The sequence below is a fragment of the Cetorhinus maximus genome, chromosome 13 (assembly GCF_964194155.1).
Source record: "Cetorhinus maximus chromosome 13, sCetMax3.hap1.1, whole genome shotgun sequence".
In the NCBI taxonomy this organism is placed as follows: Eukaryota; Metazoa; Chordata; class Chondrichthyes; order Lamniformes; family Cetorhinidae; genus Cetorhinus; species Cetorhinus maximus.
Window position 1 is genome coordinate 10134546 of NC_135891.1, and position 21362 is coordinate 10155907.

At 45.0% G+C, this 21362-nt stretch overlaps 1 protein-coding gene across 2 annotated transcripts in view; it reads right to left on the reverse strand.

Annotated features, from left to right (window-relative positions):
• Positions 1-21362, reverse strand: part of gss (glutathione synthetase) — a 60751-nt gene that overhangs the window by 13567 nt on the left and 25822 nt on the right. For both annotated transcript variants that reach the window (XM_078554877.1, XM_078554878.1), the window contains exons 4-9: positions 15805-15880; positions 14622-14761; positions 12317-12433; positions 4537-4617; positions 2156-2233; positions 1745-1814 (exon numbers count right to left, since the gene is read on the reverse strand). In XM_078554877.1, the coding sequence (XP_078411003.1) occupies positions 1745-1814; positions 2156-2233; positions 4537-4617; positions 12317-12433; positions 14622-14761; positions 15805-15880 (562 nt within the window). The remainder of the gene's footprint in view (positions 1-1744; positions 1815-2155; positions 2234-4536; positions 4618-12316; positions 12434-14621; positions 14762-15804; positions 15881-21362) is intronic.

The following is a 21362-nucleotide window of genomic DNA, read 5'->3' on the forward strand; positions in this document are numbered from 1 at the left end:
GCATGAAAGCACTGGGGAAGGGGAATATTGAAGAAGAGTAGCCCAGTGAAGGAGTAACTGACCTGGTAACCATGCTGGAAGGGTAAGGAAAATGAAGAAATACTGACCATCAAAGAAAGGCTTTTATTTACACAGCGCCTTTCATAACCCATCTCTTTACAGTCAATGAACTATTTCTGACATTGAGTATTGGCTGCTGCATTTCCAACATTACAAAGATGCACAAACGACAATGTGATAAGGACCGGATAATCTGTTTTTGGTGTTTAGTTGAGGAATAAATATTGGCCTGTACACAGGGCAGAACTCCCTCGCTCTTCTTTGAAATAGTATCACGGGATCTTTTACGTCCACAAGCGAGGCCTGACCAGGCCTCGGTTTAACATCTCATCCTAAGGACAGCACCTCTGGCAGTGCAGCACTTGGTCAGTGTGTCAGTCTAGATTCTGTCCTCAAATCTCCGGGTTGGATTTTGAACCCACAGTTTTCTGACTCAGAGGGTCCTGCCAACTGAGCCAGGACTAACACCTGTCTGACAACATGCTTTCAGTCCGTGAGTTTAAACAGGTGTCTTACTGCTTTACCAGCCAATTATATGGAATGCACAAGAGTATGTCTGACAAGGTTGAGCCCAGGATAATTTCTGAAGTTATTTTAAAGTACAACTTTGCCCTTAGGGGCCTGTATTGCACTCCATATTCAGCAAAAGAACCAGGAACAAGAAATTCTTACACTTATGATCAGGAAAGCACTAACTGAAGATGGCTGGAAGATGATTCAATAGTAACTTGCGAAAGAATAGATGAATATCTAAGCGGGGAGAAGGGATCAGGGGAAAAGCAAGGCAGTGGGACAAATTGGATAGCTCCTTCAAAGGACTGGCACAGGCATGGTGGGATAAATGGTCTCCTCCTGTGCTCTTATTATCTGACATCCTTTCCCAGTTAGAAGGGCAGACAAGAAAGGAAAGTCACCAACAGCAGCATTCGCAAAATGGCCAGTTTTTTGCACTTGTGTTAAAAAAAAAATCAGCAATGCTTCCTGATGAATGTGACATTTGACTGATGTCTAAAAAGGCTGCCCCTCCATCACCCCCACACCGCCCCCCCCCAACCCCCCACAGTTCAGCGACCCGACCGAGAGCAAAACGACGTTGCGCGTGCATCCCGACGTCATCGCGCGCTGGTGCGATGTTTTGCTCGGCGGGCGTGTTGCCAACCTTGGCGCGTGCCCGCCGACAATTAAAAGGCCTTTTAATGCCTTTAAAAAAAGTTAATTAAAAGAAACTTTTCGCTGCCCGTCCAATCTTACCGTTGGCGGACAGGAGTAAAAGGCCAAGTGGCCATTGCACTTTTTTTGGAAACCACATTTTTTCTTTAATAACGTGTCCCTGCTCATGCGACAGAGTCACAAGGGGAACGTTTCATTCATTTTTATTTTTTAAATTAATTATATTTTTTCACATATCTTCATCTCCGAGGCAGCTCTCAGCCTCAGGGAGGTTATGTAGCATGCACTCGTGTGTGAAGGTTGCATTTGCCCCGCTCACACTCCTCCCCCGCCCATACAAGCCGCTCGCGTTTCACGCCGGGCGGGCCTTAATTGGCCAGCCAGCGTGAAATTGCCTTCCGGGCCCGGTAGCGGGCGTCGCTCGGGTTACCGACCGCTCCAGCCGAGCCCGCACACCAAGGGCAAAATTTCGCGCCAAGAGTCAACAGGAAGCACAAAGGAATCGCATACTCACCACTTCATCGTGGTAATCCTCTGGGTTGTATCCGGTGCGAAAGTAAACAACTGCGACTTCATACCCATCTCTGAACATTAACACAATATGGACATTATTACAGAACTATTCGCATCTTTAATTTTCAGGTGAAACACCAACACCTTCTTGAAACTGAATCTAATCCCGTAAATTGTGACGAGCCAAATCCAGTCATGGGGCCCACGTTTTATGCAGCGAGAAAATCAAAACTCTTAAAAAGTTGAGTATTTGCTCCATATAGAAATCCAACTATAAGGCATTAGGATATGGATCAAGGGTAAAGCCAATTATTTTGGCAAGATATTTAAGTCAGACCTGCAGAACAGTTGACTCGAATCAACTAAACTAAATCCTTTATGTCACAGTCAGGAAATGCCAAAAGCAACTCACACGAAAAGTCTTTTCTCATCATCCAAAGCCCCTCTCTCGTAAATGTCCAGGGTCTGTCTCCTTATTACACGAATATTTCTGTACAGATAAAGCGAAATGAAAAAAAAACAATTAATCGATTGTCCTGCAGCTGAAACTGGAGGAGAAAAACAGACACACGCACATTTTAAAAAGATCAGGGGACATTGCTGGAAAGAGATATGCAAATAGTATTTTCACTAACAGGATGCTGCCATAAGTCCAAAAAGATGTTCTGCCTGCCACACAATTGAGCAACGTTGTGAATGAATTTCAGTGCCGTTGTGATTGCCGGGTACATAGGTTGTACGCCCCAGCGGTTGGCTGATCAAATCAAATAGCGTTTTCCTTCGGTTGTTCATAACAGGCAGAGTACAGACTGTGCTCAATCAGCCCGCGCTTGTAAAACAAAATGGCTACAGTTCAATGTGATTCTAAGATTGGGCAGCACTTGCTGAACAATCCTCAGTGCGTTAACAGCTACACTAACAACCAATTTAAGATAATCAGTTGAGTTCATAATGTGGCTCATTTACGCTTGCTAGAAGCGAAATACATACATACACAGGGACCTGTTCTCTGCAAACAAAAGGAATACGTTCAAGCCTTGTGCCTTTATTGAAGTACACGGGGCTCTGAGTCTATAGCTCCTTGTTGCTTTCTCCATGGCAACACCTCAGCCAATCAAGAGTCAACTTGCCGAATAATCAGCACCCTTTTCACCTGTAGTGTAAATTGTTGTGATCGTTTAAAAATTTGGCACCCTACCCTTTGCCCTGACGAGGGCAAGACAAAAAGCTTCAGCAGGTCTCTTTTCAGCAGTATTGGGGGAAATGAAGAAAGAAAAGCTCAATGTACCAGTAAATGGCTAACTTTCCATTCTCTTCCACCCTCCACATTATTTTCCATGCATTTCAGTTCCTCTGCCTTTATTATCCCTTAGTATGCAGAATGGGCTAATGGTGTGCCCTCATGACTCAGTGCACGTTCAGGCTTGTGTAAGGAAATGTGTAATGCACTGGATAAAACAGGATAGACCTAGGAAACACAGGGCATGCAACAAACTGAAAAGGTTTAAAAGGGCAAGTTTATGAATAATCCTGCAGCGGAAACTGAAAAAGCATTCAGCCACTCAAATTTAGAATAAACTACTGGTGTTTTAATTTTGCATAAATACTGCAGGGACCGGCTTGGCCACACCTAGAGTTGGAGAAACAGCCCTGTCTATATTACCAGCAGATTTCTCCTTAGAAAAGAGAAGGCTGAGAGGGTATTTGAGAGAGGTGCTCAAAATCATGAGGGGTCTGGACAGAGCGGACAGAGAGAAACTGTTCCCATTAGTGGAAGGATCGAGAACCAGAGGGCACAGATTTAAGGTGACTAGTAAAAGAAACAAAGACATGAGTAAAATCTTTTTTTAAAACAAAGGGTGTGCCATTGTCATTGCCAGTGCATAGGTGGTTTGACCTGTTTTATTATTATTTGACTTTTGGGCAGGCGTCTTAATACATCTGAGTTGTTTGCTGTGACATTTCAAAGGGCAGAAAAGGGTCAACCATAATGCTGTGGGTCTGGAGTCACATGTAGACGAGATTTGGTAAGGACATCAGTGAATTGGATGGGTTTTTTCGAGACTAGCATTTTATTCCACATTTTTTCTTAACTAATTGAATTTAAATTCCCCCGTTTCCCATGGTGGGATTGGAACTCATGTCTTTGGAGCATTAGTCCAGGCCTCTGGATTACTAGTCCAGTAACAATACCACTATGCTACCTGCTGTTCCCTTAAGTGAGCAAAAAAAAAAAAAGAAAATGGTAGATGGAATGCAATGTTGTAAATTGCGAAGTATCCACTTTCATAGGAAAAATAAAAAGCAATTTTTTTTTAATTGAGAGAGATTGGAATATGTTTTCAGTCAAAAGGTCTTGAGATTCCTTGTACATGAATCACAAAGTTAATCTGCGGTACAGAAAAAAAATTAAGGCGGCAAACGATATGTTAGCACTTGTTACAAAGTGATTGGAGTAAAAGGGTAAAGGAGTCTTATGACAATTAAACAGGGCATTGGTGAGGCCACATCTGGAGTACTTTGCACAGTCTAGGTCTCCTTAAGAGGGGAGACATTTCCACAACAGGTTCCCCTGCTCAATATTTCTATAGAAATCGTAAAAGCATTTTAAATAGTTCGAGACTTTAATAGAAATGATAAATAAAGAGAGACATATTCAGCAACTACTGAAATGGAGTGATTGCAGTAAATCTGCCCCTATGCATTTCTCTGCAGCTATCACAATGAAAACGTGGTCAGATATTCTTTGAAACTGAACCCAAACCTCGCTAACCTACCCCAGTTGACACATACTTATTCCACAGCTCCATTTCCAAGCAGCGTTGGTCAAAGATATTCCTTGTGACTTTTTCAACCAGGAAAAGAACCACCGCCCTAGGTAAAAACACGGAAAAGTACAATTAGCTTAGTATCAAACTACGTGCATCAATTCACTTCAAATTCTTAACGAACACAATGTCCTTGGTCCGAAATTGTGGACAAAAAAAACCAAACCAAATATACTGACTGGGTCCCTCATTTACTACTACGCGGGATGCCAAGGCTTGTAGCAGTCCTTTGCTGGGTTCTTTTTCTAGAATTTTGTCTGACTGTGTTTTATTAAATGGAAAACCAGCGGTTGTATCTACAGCATATAGGGCAGCTGCTGCAAAGTACCACTGGATCATGGAAATGAATTCCATTTTTATTATGCTTGATTTAAACCACATTGAGAGATTCACATTCCAAATGGTGGTAGTTTAGTAAATATACCATCCACTCTCAAATAAAGTTAATTCAAAACAAAGGGGAAAAGGTTTAAATATTCAAGAATAGCAGTTGGTGGGTCAACTAACGTTGCGGTCCTGCTGAAATTGGGGAAGTGTATAAAATGCCAAAAATAAACTTTAGGTGGTTTTTGTTCTCCAAATTGCTCAATTGACCATTGTGAGCACCCATCTGAGCTTGTTCAGCAGCAAGCTCCAGGTTCCATTCACTGCGAGTTTGCTGATGTCGGCCAGAGTTGAGTTTAGAATGTTAAGTTGGACCTCAGCCTCCCGTGCAGAAGAAAAAGAAATTCATCCAGGGTTTCCACTCCAGATTGCGAACTATTGTTATTGTTGGACGTGCAAAGAAAAAAAGCTTGCATATATGGACTTGATGGGCTGAATGGCCCTGGAGAGGGTCCAGAGGAGGTTCACGAGAATGATCCCAGGAATGAAAGGCTTAATATATGAGGAACGTTTGAGGACTCTGGGTCTATACTCGATGGAGTTTAGAAGGATGAGGGGGGATCTGATTGAAACTTACAGAATACTGAAAGGCCTGGATAGAGTGGACGTGGGGAAGATGTTTCCATTAGCAGGAGAGACTAGGACCCGAGGGCACAGCCTCAGAGTAAAGGGAAGACCTTTTAGAACAGAGATGAGGAGAAACTTCTTTAGCCAGAGAGTGGTGAATCTATGGAATTCATTGCCACAGAAGGCTGTGGAGGCCAGGTCATTGAGTGCATTTAAGACCGGAGGTAGATAGGCTCTTGATTGGTAAGGGGATCAAAGGTTACGGGAGAAGGCGGGAGAATGGGGTTGAGAAACTTATCAGCCATGATTGAATGGCGGAGCAGACTCGATGGGGCCAATTGGCCTAATTTCTGCTCCTATGTCTTATGGTCTTCTGTGCTGTAATGACTGTATTTATATAACACCTCCCATTATGTCCCAAAGAGCTTCACTGCCAGTGAAATGTGGTCACATCAACTTGCATTTACACAGCACCTTGAACATAATGCTTGTAAGGTGTCTTGGGTGCTTTAACAAAACGCTTGATAGACAGCTACTGTTGTAATGTAGGAGACAGCAGCCAGGTGGTGCAGTGAGCTCCCACAAACAACAATATGATAATGGCCCGCTAATCTGTTTCAGAATGTTGTTTGAAGGATTAACATTGATCTGGACTTCCCTGAACCACTTTGGAATAGCGCTTTTAAATTTGCCTGAGGATGTATAAGTGGTCTCGGTTTAACGTCTCAGCTGAAAGATGACACCTCGAACACTGAAATGCAGTACCGAGGGAGTGGTGCACTTTAAGCTTTCTGCTCAAGTCTCTGGAATGGGACCTGAACCCACTACCTGTTGACTCAGAGGCGAGTCTACTGACTCAGCCGTGACTGACAACACTATCAACAGGAAATACCAGAGATTGGGTAATCCTAAAATTAGGCTCCACTTAAATGTGCAGATGATACAAAAATAGGTGGGAAGGCAAGTGGTGAGGATGACACAAAGTCCACAGAGGGATATAGACGGGTTAAGTGAGTGGGTAAAAAAGTGGCAGATGGAAAATAATGTGGGAAAATGTGAGGTTATGCACTTTGGCAGGAAGAATAGAGAAAGATTTCAGGAGGCTGCAGCACAGAGGGATTTGGGAGTCCTTGTGCATGAATCCCAAAAAGCTAACATACAAGTTCAGCAGGTAATAGGGAAGGCAAATGGAATGTTGGCCTTTATTTCAAAGGGAACGGAGTATAAAAACAGGGAAGTCTTGCTAAAACAATACAAGACACTGGTTAGACCACACCTAGAATACTGTGAACAGTTTTGGTCCCCTTATCTAAGGAAAAATATACTGGCATTGGAGGCAGTCCAAAGGTTCACTAGGCTGATTCCACATATGGAGGGATTTTCTTACGAGGAGAGGTTGAGTAGGTTGAGCCTGTACTCACTGGAAGTTAGAAGAATTGGAGGTGACCTTACATATGAACATATAAGATTCTTAGGGGGCTTGACAGGGTAGATGCTGAGAGGTTGTTTCCCATTGTGGGAGAGTCTAGGACCAGAGGGCATAATCTCAGAGTAAGGGGTCGCCCATTTAAAACAGACATGAAGAGGAATTTCTTCTTTCAGAGGGTAGTTAATCTATGGCACTCTTTACTGCAGAGGGCTGTAGAGGCTGGGTCATTAAGTATATTCAAGGCAGGGATAGACAGATTTTTAATCAGTCAGGGAATCGAGGGTTATGGGGAAAAGGCAGGAAAGTGGAGTTGAGGGTTATCAGGTCAGCCATGATCTCATTGAATGGCGGAGTAGACTCGATGGGCCGAATGACCTACTTCTGCTCCATCTTATGGCTTACATGACCAAATATCCTCCCAACCTGTTACCTGGGTTGATACCAGATAATGGATACTGGCCAAGGCACCAAAGGCCAGCAATACACACGCAACTAAACTCAAGCAACAGGCAAAGCTTTGAGGAGAAACTTAGAGCTAACATGCATTTGAAAGACACAGGTGCCCAATACAAAATTTGCCAGATAACAGTTGACCGAATGGACTGCTTCTAGCGTCATGGCAATGAAGGGAAAACACCGAAATGCATCCGGAAATACTGAACTTTAAAAATAAGGCCTGAGGTATTTTTAAAATTGCACACAAGCCACTGGCTGGAATGCTGCTGGGTGACTCCCTCAGAGGTAATGGAGCCAGACAAGGTACTTGTAGATAAAAACAAAAAGCTAAAAGCTACTGCGGATGCTGGAAATCCAAAACAAAATAAAAACAGAATTACCTGGAAAAACTCAGCAAGTCTGGCAGCATCGGCGGAGAAGAAATCAGTCAACGTTTCGAGCCCTCATGGCCCTTCAGCAGAACTGAAGCATAGTTTCAACAAGGGAGAAATATAAATTGGTTTAAGGTGGGTGGGGGGGAAGAGACACATTGAGGGTGTGGTGTGAGCAGATAATCAAAAGATGTCAGAGACAAAAGGGTCAAAGAGGTGTTGAAGGTGGTGGTCTTTGTCTGAGAAAAGTGCTAATTAAGAATGCAAGACAGGATATTCAAAGTACAGCTCTAGTGGGGGTGGGGTGAAAGTCTTTCCACCCCACCCCCACTAGAGCTGTACTTTGAATATCCTGTCTTGCATTCTTAATTAGCACTTTTCTCAGACAAAGACCACCACCTTCAACACCTCTTTGACCCTTTTGTCTCTGACATCTTTTGATTATCTGCTCACACCACACCCTCAATGTGTCTCTTCCCCCCCACCCACCTTAAACCAATTTATATTTCTCCCTTGTTGAAACTATGCTTCAGTTCTGCTGAAGGGCCATGAGGGCTCGAAACGTTGACTGATTTCTTCTCCGCCGATGCTGCCAGACTTGCTGAGTTTTTCCAGGTAATTCTGTTTTTAAGGTACTTGTAGAGACTTGCAGAAACGAATTCCTCCCTCCGATCAAGACAATGGGACACAATGGGAGATAAGTGTCAGCTCATCAAGAAATCCTATGAGCAACGCCCAGACAGATTAGTGAATTCACTTCCCACTTGGAATATACAAAGAAGAGGTTAAAAGCGATCTGAAAGGCTGCCCTGATGTCTGTCTGCTGGTGGCTGTTCTGAGAGGAGAGCAAGTGCTGGCCTCCGGCCTGGGTATTCTGCTGCGGGGAGGCAACTTCACCGTCTCCGAGGTTAAGGAGGTGGTGGGCGGGCGCCTCCTCGCAGCAGACGTAATGTACAAGAATGCTCCACTCCGGTTAATTAACGTCTACGCCCCGGCACAAAAGGGCGAGCGGCTGGTGGTCTTTCAGCAGCTCCCACTGCTGCTGGCGACCTCCAGGCCGGTCATTCTGGGCAGTGACTTCAACTGCATCATCGATGCGGCTGGACGATCCGGCAGGGCCGACAGCAGATTGGACGCTACGTCCAGATCCCTGATGGAAACAGTAAAGGATGCCAAGCTGCGCGACGTCTTCAGCATCCCTGCAGACGGAGCGCAGTGTAAATACGCCTGGAAATGCTCACGTTTCTTCTTCCAAAAGGTACACAGAGAGAGCTCTGTGATCAGCAGCCTGAAGGAAGAAGACGGCTCAGTAAAGTCATCGCAGTCTGACATTTTGGGGATCAGCAAATCCTTTTATGCCGGATTGTATGACGTGAAGCCCACAGACAGCACGATCTCCCAGTCTGTCCTGTCCTCTATCATGGAAGTCTTAGACGACAGTACACGGGAGAGTCTGGACAAACCACTAACTCCTGACAAACTGACTAAGGCCCTTGAGTCCTTCGAGAAGAGTAAAACTCCCGGAAGCGACGGCTTGCCGGCTGAGTTGTATTTGGCTCTGTTCCAACTGGATCGGCCCTAACCTGCTAGAAGTGTACGAGAGTATGCTTCTGGCCGGCAGCATGTCAGAATCCATGAGGAAAGGCATCATCACCATCATCTACAAGCACAAGAGGGAAAGGGAGGAAATTAGAAATTGGTGACCCATTTCACTGTTGAATGTGGACTATAAGGTTCCGTCCAAGGTCATTGCCAATCGGGTCAAGTCCGCTCTGGAATTGCTGATCCACCCTGACCAGATCTGTACTGTGCTGGGCAGGAAGATCTCTGACAGCCTCACGCTGCTCAGGGACACGATTGCCTATGTGCAGGACAGGGGTGTGGACACCTGCCTCTTCAGCCTGGATCAGTAGAAGGCCTTTGACAGAATATCGCACACCTACATGGTGGATGTGCTCTCCAAAATGGGGTTTGGGGAAGGAATTCACAATTGGATCCAACTGCTCTACACTATCAGTAGCGCAGTCTCAATCAATGGGTGGGAATCAGATAGCTTTCCTATTAAATCTGGAGTCAGGTAGGGCTGCTCTCTCTCCCCTGTCCTGTTTGTGTGTTGCATAGAACCCTTTGCTGAGTCCATCAGGAAGAATCCGGGCATGAGAGGAGTGACGATCCCAGGCAGCGGAGGCGCTCAGGTAAAAGCCTCCCTGTACACGGACAATGTCGCCGTCTTCTGCTCTGATCCGCTGTCGGTGCGCAGTCTGATCCACATCTGTGACCAGTTCAAACTAGCCTCGGGGGCCAAGGTAAATCGTGGGAAGAGCAAGGCCATGTTCTTTGGGAACTGGGCTGACTGATCCTTTGTCCCCTTCACCGTCAGGCCTGACGGCCTAAAGGTGTTGGGGATATGGTTCGGAGGGACCGGGGCATGCGCAAGAAACGGGAAGGAGCGACTGTCTACGGTGCAGAGAAAACTGGGCATGTGGGAGCGACGCTCCCTCTCCATTGCAGGTAAGAACCTGATCGTCAGGTGTGAGGCACTCTCGCTGTTTCTGTACGTGGTGCAGGTCTGGCCCATTCCAGACTCCTGCGCGATGGCGATCACCCGAGCCATCTTTCGCTTTATCTGGAGGTCGAAAATGGATCGTGTCCGCAGGGACGCGATGTACAAGCCTCTAGATAAGGGGGAAAAAAACGTGCCCAACATCACCCTCATACTGATGGCCACCTTTGTGTGCGGCTGCATCAAGCTGTGCATAGACCCTCGGTACGCAAACACCAAGTGTCACTACGTGCTGAGGTTCTACCTGTCCCCGGTGTCGCGAAGGATGGGTCTGGCCACGTTGCCGTGGAACGCTCCAAGTAGTTGGACCACCTGTCCCTCGTGGAAAAATTTATGCAGAGAAACACCTTTGATCACAAGTTCATTAGGCAGTGGTCGGCAGGTAACGTCTTAGAGGCCCTGCGGGAACAGGAGAGGGTGGATCCTGTGGGATGGTTCCCCGAGCAGACTGTCAAAGTCATTTGGTAGAATGCCTCATCGCCAGAACTTTCCAACAAGCACCAAGACGTAGCTTAGCTGGTGGTGAGAAAGGCCCTCCCTGTCAGATCCTTCCAACACGCCAGGAGTCTCAACCCCTCTGCACGTTGCCCTCGAGGTGGCTGTGGTGGGGACAAGACCGTTGTTCACCTCCTTTGCAAAGAAGGTCTGGAGAGATGCAGTGGTTTCTGTCGAGGTTCATCCCGAGCAGTTCTGTGACACAGGACTCTGCTCTACGGACTGTTCCCAGGGACACACACCGAAACAAACATCAACTGCAGCTGGAGGATCATCAACTTGGTGAAAGATGCTCTTTGGTCTGCCCGAAACTTGTTGGTCTTCCAGCGCAGAGAGTTGTCTTAGACCGAGTGTTGCAGACTGGCACATTCCAAAGTCCAGGACTGCGTGCTGAGGGACGCACTAAAGCTTGGGGCAGCTGCCGCAAAAGAGCAATAGGGAAAGGTCGCTGTCTAAGACCTTTCTGCCATAGTGCACCGAGGGGCTGGGAACTGTTGAGAGCCCCTCGGTGCTGTACAGCTCACAATGAATGTATGCATTGAGTACTAATTGTATTATAATTGTATTGAAGCACCTCAAGAGCGCAACATGATGTATGTTGATAACTCCAATACCATTGTCTGAATGTCTGTAATGACCATATTGAAATGATTGTAATATTCATTGATTGCATTGACGCACCTCATGATCCATGTGTAAAAGTTGAAACTGCCTGTACTCTTTGTGATGGCGATTTTGAAATGTTTTGTAATGTTCTTCCAGATATTTTATGAATGAAGTATATTTTTCAAAAAAAAAAAGTGTTGGAAGTTTGACTCAGAAGTAACAGCCACACACAGTGCCTCTGCAAATGTCCATTTTACAGGTTTCCTAATCTCTCTCTTTCTCTACCGAATTCAACACTAATGGAACCTCGAAACTGACTATTCGCAACCGGAGTCAACTCCACTGGAGCCTCAAATCGCAACAGCCGCAATGTTCAATCATCTACTCCCCATGAGCCAAGGACCACTCCATATACCTTTTTTAAAAATATACATATATATTCATCACTTACTTCAAGCTGCATTCTTACTCTTAATCTGTATGACCGTATATGCATGCATTTTATCCTTTTTCACTTTTAGTAGTTTAACTCATGAAAGTCTGATCAAATTGGCTCCTTCAAAACCAGAACAGTTGGGCCTGGGAAAAAGGTATCGTGAAAGGGATCTTTTTTTAGATTAAATCTCATTGTGACCAACAAGGGGTGCGGGGGGGGGTGTTTGCTGAATAAAGACAGGGAGCAGGGAGTCAGTCCATCCCTCCTCATCTGGGGCATCAAAATATGGGGGTGTCCCAGCCAGATGGTGACAGATTAAGGGGTCTTGTCTGGATCGGCCACTTTGGGGAGGCGTCTTAACACTAAATGAGATTCTTTCTCCTCTGTCCATCCCAAATACCAGTTACCAGTCTGGCCTCGAGTTCGAAAGTTACTTACTCTGATGACCCATACATTTGACAGGCTTTTGCAATTCCTTCAGCAATGCCTTTTAATGCATTGTTAGATAAGATCTTAGCTGCTTCATCAGATTTTCCCCAGAAGTTCAGGACATGCCTGCATGAAATAAGGAAACAAAAAGACATCATAAAAGGTCCACTGCCTCATTGAGTTATTTAAAAACTAGGTAACACTTAAATGGTACACAATAAATGGGAAAAGTAAGGATATAATGTTGGAATTGTATAAAACACTGGTGAGGCCACAACTGGAGTGTTATGTGAAGTTCTGGTCACTACATTACAGGAAAGACGTAATAGCTCTGGAGAGAGTGCAGAGGAGGTTTACAAGAATGTTGCCAGGGTTAGAAAAGTGTAGCTACGAGGAGAGATTGGATAGGTTGGGGTTATTTTCCTTAGAACAAAGAAGGCTCAGAGGTGACTTGATTGAGGTGTACAAAATTATGAGGGGAATAGATAGAGTGGGCAGGATAAAATTGTTTCCCTTGGTGGAGAATTCTAGAACCAGGGGACATAGATTCAAGATAAGTGGCAGAAGGTGTAGGGGGAACATGAGGAAGCACTTTTTTTTATGCAGAGGGTAGTGGGTATTTGGAATTCGCTGCCCAAGTTGGTGGTAGAGGCAGAAACTCTAAACTCTTTTAAAAAGTTCCTGGATCTGCACCTTAAGTGCTGTAAGCTGCAGGGCTATGGGCCGGGTGCAGGAAGGTGGGATTAGAAAGGGCACCTGGGTGTCCTCGGGCTGGCATGGACAAGATGGGCCGAATGGCCTCCTTCTGTGCTGTAACTTTTCTATGGTTCCATGGTATAATTTTGAAGCATGTGCAAGACCTACTGGCTCAGGTACACAAATCTTTAAAGGGCAAGTTAATGTGATTGTCAAGACAAGCGGACAAACTTTATAAATAATGGTTGGAATACAAAAGCAAGGAGGTTACAATAAACTTATCACTGGTTAGCCCTTAGCTAGGGCACTGTGGCCAACTCAAACCATACTTAAGGATGTCAAGGTCTTGAAGAGAGCGTAGAAGAGGGTTACCAGAATGGTGCCAGGGATGACTGGCTTCAGTTATGCGGAGAAACTGGAGAATTTCAGATTGCTCTCAAAAGCAGAGAAGGTTACGAAGAGGTCTTCAAAAATGAGGGGCTTTAATAAGAATAGATTGGGAGAAACTGTTTCCACTGGCAGGAGACAACAGATTTAAGATAACTGGCAAAAGACCCAGGAGAGAGACGAGAAGTTTTTTTTTTTACGCAAGCAGGTGTTGTGATGATCTGGAATGCACTACCTGAAAGGGTAGTGGGAGCTGATTCAATAACTTCAAAAACAGCATTGGATGAATATCTGAAAGGGAATCATTTTCAAAGCGATGGGGAAAGGGCTCGGAAGTGGAACTAATTGGGTAGCTCTTTCAAAGAGCCAGCAGAGGCACAATGGGCTGAATGGTCTCCTTCTGTGCTTTATGATTCTAAAAGAGTTCTAGCAACGTTTATAAATGTAATAGGAACGCTGATCTCTTGGCTCATTTGTTTAGCTGCAGGAGCCCGAGCCAAGTTTATTTTCTGAAATCCAAGGGAACTGAAGTGAACACAGGATAGACTGGGAATCGATCCCAGTGTAATTCCAGTCTGCATAGCTCTAGCCCAGAGATGTTACATTGGAGCCAGCGGAGAGCCACCTACAGCACTATACATGATACCTACATCTACAGGGGGAGATGGCGGCGTAGTACTAATGACACTGGACCAGTAATCCAGAAACAGACTAATAGTCTGGGAACATGGGTTTAAATCACAATATAGCAGCTGGTGGAATTTAAATACAATTAATAAAATCTGGGGTTAAAAGCTAGTCTCAGGAATGGTGACCATGAGACCGTTGTCAAACCATTATCTTAAAAACACATCTGGTTCACTAAAGTCCTTTAGGGAAGGAAATTTGCCATCCTTAACTGGTCTGGCTGACATGTGACTCCAGACCCACAGCAATGTGGTTGACTCTTAACTCCCTTCTGAAATGGCCTAGCAAGCCACCCATTTGAAGGGCAACTAGAGATGGGCAACAAGTGCTGGCCTTGCCAGTGACACCCACATCCCACGAAAGAATAAAAAGCAATGGATGAGAACACAGAATTTTAGCAGCACTGAACCAGTCCATTCAGCCCCACTGGTTCCTGCTGGTACACGCACTCCACAAGCCTCTTGCAGAAGACAGACAATTGTTTGTCTACCAAAGAAAAGATCAATTTCAATTAAGCTGTAAAAATCACTAGTTCAGCTCTTACCGATGTACATCTGGGACCCGCTCAGCCAGCCCTGCGTAACTAGCAGCAATGGTATTAATTTCGATTTGTTTCAAGGAAGGGCTGTGATCAGTTCCTCTGTCAAACATGTAGTCAGATCTGTTTATACCTAAATTAATAGGCTGAACGAGGAAAGGGAAGGGAAAAAAATATATCTTAGTTGATTTAAAGAACAAAAGCAAGAGGTGAGGCACATGTAGCACAAAATGCTTCCTTCTTCAATTTACGCATGCATAGATTTTAAGTAGTGTCCGATCCTTTAAGAATTTGGAGATCAATATTTTTGTCCCACATGACCCCACCAATCTTACCCGCTCCCTTTCCACAGAGGTCACTCAAACTGGCTATGGAACTTACTCCCCACCACTACAAACAAAATCTGTTAAGGTCGGGGTTGGAGCTAGGAGGGGGCATGTGGGGTATAACTGAAACAAATCGTTAACAGATTTGAAATTGTCAGATGAGGGCTACAGGACCACAGCAAGCAGATGGAGTTAACAAAGATCAGCCCTAATGCCATTGAATGGCAACAGAATAGGCTCGAAGGGCTGAATGGCCTCTGCCTGTCACTTCCTATGTCAGTGTGTCAAGCAGTATTGCAGAATAGACTACGTCACTGATCCTGTCACACACTGCTCAAGTTAACCGACCAGGTCAAGAGTGACCAACTAGGAGTATCACAGGATATTGCAATTAAGGGTTGGAATGTTCCATATGTCCAGCAGAGGACGATAAATGGGAAGGTGGCAGGGAAAGGGAGAAAATAGACATTCCATCAATAAGAGTACACAACAGCTTCAAGTTATGTTTAACACAGTCCCAAAACTTCACCTTTAGAGCCAACAGGCTTTCATGTTGCAGCAGTACACATTTTGCTCGATAACTTTTAATTCCTCACTTCACTTGAATTGTTTCCAAAGCTGCTGGTGATAGTGGGATGACACAGCTCACAACCCTCTCCACACATGACCCAAGTGTAAAAGGTCAGATCCTATAAACTGTTTTGCTGAAAGTTTCCCCACAGTTCAAGAGGACCTTAGCATTCACACAACTGTTGACACACTGCTGTTTAAACTCAAAAATCCTGATGAAAATAGATCACTTACTTTTCAAAAAGGTACAGTTTTGCCTGTCTGCCCCTACTAGGATAAAACAAGATTACTACCTGGGTAATACCTTCTTCGAGCACCTGCTTGTAGATGCGGAAGAGGCCAGCAGTAAATTCATCCACTTCTATAGTGCTGAAAGTGAGAGAGCAGGAAAGAGTTATTTAACAAGATTGCAGCAAAGCCTTAAGGGTCCTCACTACACAATCAGAACATTCATATTCTGCTAAAAGTGAGGCTGCACCAACACAAATCTTTCAGATATATCTCCATACATTAACTGATCATAAATCCATACAGGTTTCAGCTGCAGATCAGTTGGTAGCACTGACGTCTCTGACTTAGGAGGCTGTCCCATTTCCAGGACTTGAGCACAGAAATCAAGGTAGACACTCCAATGGAATTACTGAGTGAGTGCTGCATTGTTGGAGATGCGGCAAAAGCAAAGCCCCATCCGCCCTCTCAGGTGAATGAAAAGATACCATGGCATATTGTAGAAGAGCAGAGGAATTATCCCTGGCTTCCTGACCAATATTTATCCCTCAATCAACATCACATGGAAATAGATTATCTGGTCATTGTCACCATTATCCCATTGCTGTTGATGCGTACAAATTGGTTGCTGTGTTTCCCATATTACAGCAGTGACTACACTTCAAAAGTGCTTAATTGGCTGTAAAGCACTTGGATGTGCAGAGGTCACGAGAGGCACTGAAATAAACACAAGTCTCTCTTCACGTTCTACAGAGCCTCCCAAGATGGTGTTCACAGCAAGCTAGAGGATGCAGTTTTATAAAAGCACGTTATATCATGCATAAGAGGACAGTGTTCCTGAAGAGAGGGACATGGAGGCCTTCGGGGACGGGAATGAGCACTTTGCTCCATGTAATCGCCGTGGCCAGTACGGGGATCGAAACCGCGACCTTGGCTTTATAAGCACCACGCTCGAACCACCTGAGCTAAACGGCCCTGGCTGTTCCTGAAGAGAGGTGCACAAAAGCAAACAAACATCTTAGCACAGGTCACTGGATAACAATTAAGAATAGACAATTTCTCCACCCCTCCCTCCATAATTGATGTTGAGGCCAAACTTTTTCTTTATTTATTCATGGGATCTAGAAGTCGCTGTCTGGGCATTTATTGCCCATCCTTAGTTGCCCTTGAGAAGGTAGTGGTGAGCTGCCTTCTTGAACCTCTGCAGCCCATGTAGTGCAGGTACACGCACAGCACTGTTAGGGAGGGAGTTCCAGGATTTTGACCCAATGACAGTGAAGGAATGGCAATATATTTCCAAGTCTGGATGGTATATGACTTGGAGGGGAACTTCCAGGTGGTGGTGTTCCCATGTATCTGCTACTCTTGTCCTTCTAGATGATAGTGGTCGTGACTATGGAAGGTGCTGTCTAAGGAGCCTTGTTGAGTTCCTGCAGCGCATCTTGTAGATAGTACACACTGCTGCCACTGTGCGTCGGTGGCAGAGGAAGTGGATGTTTGTGGTTGGGGCGCCAATCAAACGGGCTGCTTTGTCCTGGATGGTGTCCAGCTTCTTGAGTGTTGTTGGAGCTGCACTCAGACAAGAGGAGAGTATTCCATCGCACTCTTGACTTGTGGACAGGGTTTGGAGAGTCAGGAGGTGAGTTACTCACTACAGAATTCCCAGCCTCTGACCTGCGCTTGTAGCCACAGTATTTATGTAATTGGTCCAATCAAGTTTCTGGTCAATGGTGACTCCCAGGATGTTGATAGTGGAGGAATCAGCGATGGTAATGCCATTGAATGTCAAAGGGTGAAGGTTAGATTCTCTCTTGTTGGGGATAGTCATTGCCTGACACTTGTATGATGTGAATGTTATTTCGAACTTCTCAGTCCAAGGCTGGGTATTATCCAGGTCTCGCTGCATTTGGACATGGACTGCTTCAGTATCTGAGTCGTCGCGAATGGGAAACATCATGCAATCATCAGCGAACATCTCCACTTCTCACCTTATGATGGAAGGAAGGTCGTTGATGAAGCAGCTGAAGATGGTTGGGCCGAGGACAGTACTCTGAGGAACTCCTGTAGTGATGTTCTGGGACTGCAATGATTGACCTCCAACAGCCACAAACATCTTCCTTTGTGCTAGGTACGACTGCAACCAGCAGAGAATTTTCCCCATGATCCCATTGACTCTAGTTTTGTTAAGGCTCCTTGATGCCACACATGGTCAAATGCTGCCTTGATGTCAAGGGCATTCGCTCTCACCTCACCTCACCTCTGGAGTTCAGCTCTTTTGCCCATGCTTGGACTAAGGCTGTAATGAGGTCAGGAGCTTAATTGGCATAATCCAAATCGACATCAGTGAGCAGGTCATTGCTAAGCAATTGCCGCTTGATAGTGCTGATGATTGAGAGTAGACTGATGGGGTGGTAATTTGAGTTGAATTTGTCCTGCTTTTTGCGCAGGACATACCTGGGCAATTTCCCACATTGCTGGGTAGATGCCAGTGTTGTACCTTGGCTTGGGGTGCGGCAAGTTCTGGAGCACAAACCTTCAGTACTATTGCCAGAATCTTGACAGGGCCCACCGCCTTTGCAGTATCCAGTGCCTTCAGCTGTTTCTTGATATCACGAGGAGTGAATCAAATTGGCTGAAGACTGGAATCTGTGATGTTGGGGATCTACGGAGGAGGCCGAGATGGATCATCCACTCGGCACTTCTGGCTGAAGATTGTTGCAAATGCTTCAGCCTTATCTTTTGCAGTGACGTGCTCGGCTCCTCCATCATTGAGGATGGAGACATTTGTGCAGCCTCCTCCCCCAGTGAGTTGTTTCATTGTCCACCACCATTCACGACTAGATGGGGCAGGACTGCAGAGCTTAGATCTGATCCATTGTGGGATCTCTTAGCTCTGTCGCATAATACTTAGGACCACTTGCGTGCCAAACGGCGTGTGTTGTAGCTTCACCGGGTTGACACCTCATTTTTAGGTATGCCTGGTGCTGCTCTTGGCATGCCCTCCTGTACTCTTCATTGAACAAGGGTTGATCCCCTGGCTTGGTGGCAATGGTAGAGTTGGGGATATGTAGGACTATGAGGTTATAGATTATGGTTGAGTACAATTCTGCTGCTGCTGATGGCTCACAGCCCCTCATGGATGCCCAGTCTTCAATTGCTCAATCTGTCTGAAATCTATCCCATTTAGCACGGTGGTAGTGCCATGCAACACAATGGAGGGTATCCTTAATGTGAAGACGGGTCTTCAGCTCCACAAGAACTGTGCGGTGGTCACTCCGACCGATGCTGTCATGGACCGATGCATTTGTGGCAGGCAGATTGGTGAGGATGAGATCAAGTATGTTTCTCTCTCGTTGGTTCCCTCACCACCCAATACAGCAGTTACGTCCTTTAGGGCTCAGCCAGCTCGGTCAGTAGTGGTGCTACCAAGCCACTCTTGATGATGGACATTGAAGTCCCCCACCCAGAGTACATTCTGCGCCCTTGCCACCCTCAACGCTTTCTCCAAGTGGTGTTCAACATGGAGGAGCACTGATTCATCAGCTGAGGGGGCAGGTGGTAATTCTGTTTGACTTAATGCCATGAGACTTCATGGTGTCAATTTTGGTGACTCCCAGGGCAACTCCCTCCTGACTGTATACCACTGGGTCGCCGCCTCTGCTGGGTCTGTCCTGGTGGTGGTGGCATCCTGGACATTAACCGTAAGGTACGAGTCCGTGAGCTTGACTCGTCTGAGAGATGGCGCTCCAAATTTTCGCCTAAGTCCCCAGATGTTAATGAAGGGGACTTTGCAGGGTCGACAGAGCTGAATGTGTCATTGTCGTTTCTGGTCCCAAGTCTGGTTCCATTCCTTATGCACTTTGTAGCAGTTGGATAGGCCATTTCAGAGGGCATTTAAGAGTCAACCACATTGCTGTGGGTCTGGAGTCACATGTAGGCCAGATCAGGTAAGGACGACAGATTTCCTTCCCTAAAGGATATTAGTGAACTGGCTGGATTTTTACATCATCAGTACTGGGTTTCTAATTCCAGACTTTTATTCAATTCAAATTCCACCATTTGTCGTGGTGGGATTCGAACCCCAGAGCATTACCCTGGGTCTCTGGATTACTAGTCCAGTGACATTACCACTGTGCCATCGCACCTCAACTGCTACAGAAGCGAAGAATTAACAGTCTCAAAGAGGAAGACTTAAATTAAACACTTGACTTCAGCAACTCAATCATTAGGATAGCTCAAGCCACAATATATGATTTGAAGATGCGTTACCATGGTTTCAAGACTGTAGCTTGCTGCAATACCCACAGTTGGCTAATTTAGAGTCATAGTGACATAATTTATTACCCTTATATTAAAGCATTGAAGGAATTTACAGATTTTTAAATGTAGTTTTAACATGTACATTTCTAACAAGAATAACAGATTTCTTATAGTGTTACTCACTTATCTTTAGAGTGATATAAACATACCATCTATTTAAGCATACTATTCTACTGCTCAGATGGAGTGTTGCATAAGCTGGCCTGTCCCTTTTAAGGTGCTAAGCAAATCAGCCTGGGGTTAGTCAGAGTTTAATTAGGAACGGGAGTTGACCATTCAGCCCCTCGAGCCTGGTCTGCCATTTGGTGAAATCATGGCTGCCCTATATTCCATTGCCAAATCCCTGCCTTAGCTTCATATTCCTTTATCCCTTGGCTAGCAAAAATCTGTTGATCACTGATGTAAAATTATTAATGAGTTAGCATCTACTGCTTTTTGTGGAAGAGTGTGTCATACTTCTACTATCCTTCGTGTGAAGTGGTATTTCCTAACTTCTTGCACAAATGGCCTTGATTTAAGGTTGTTGTAGACTCTCCCACCAATGGGAAAAGTTTCCATCTACCCTACCGATTCCATTCAAAATTCTAAAATCCCCAGTTAAAATCACTCCTCAACTTTCTACGTTCCGTGGGAATACAGGATTAATTTAAGTAACCTTTCTCCATAATTCACAATCAATTAGTTAGTCGCAGAGCTCTGTATTACCAGTCCAGTGACAGAACCACTTGGAAAATAAAGCAGTAACAATGGTTGGTAAGCAAACTATTAAAGATGCACGTCAACCAAGGGTAATCTATCCTTGCTACATTGCAGTGGTCAGAAAGTGTTTTAGTTTGTAACATGCTTGGCATTTTCAGCTGGCGGCTCAGATTCACCCATCATTTACAAGATCATTTTGTCTCTGCAAAAAAAAAAAATGATACCCAAAGGTTCTTGAGGAGAAAAGGGGTGGGGGAAGGTGATACAGAAGAGAAGCAAAAATGGGGCATACAGAACTAATTTACACATCCCAGTACAACAACTCCTCACTTAACATTGCAGTTGCGTTTCCGAAAATTGCAACTTTAAACGAAACAGTGTTAAGCGAATCAGATTCTCCCATGACAACCAATGTAAAAGCTGCGGTTAGTTCCTGTACGGCCTGCCTTGTCAGAAAAAAAAAACATTAAAACATTATACTCCAAGTTGAAATACTGGACATTCCTAAATCCGTAAATGAAATAACTTAAAATGGATAGTCGTTTGATTGTACAGAACGAGAATTGCTGAAAAAAATGCATTTTTGCCAAAGCTTTTCATCTTG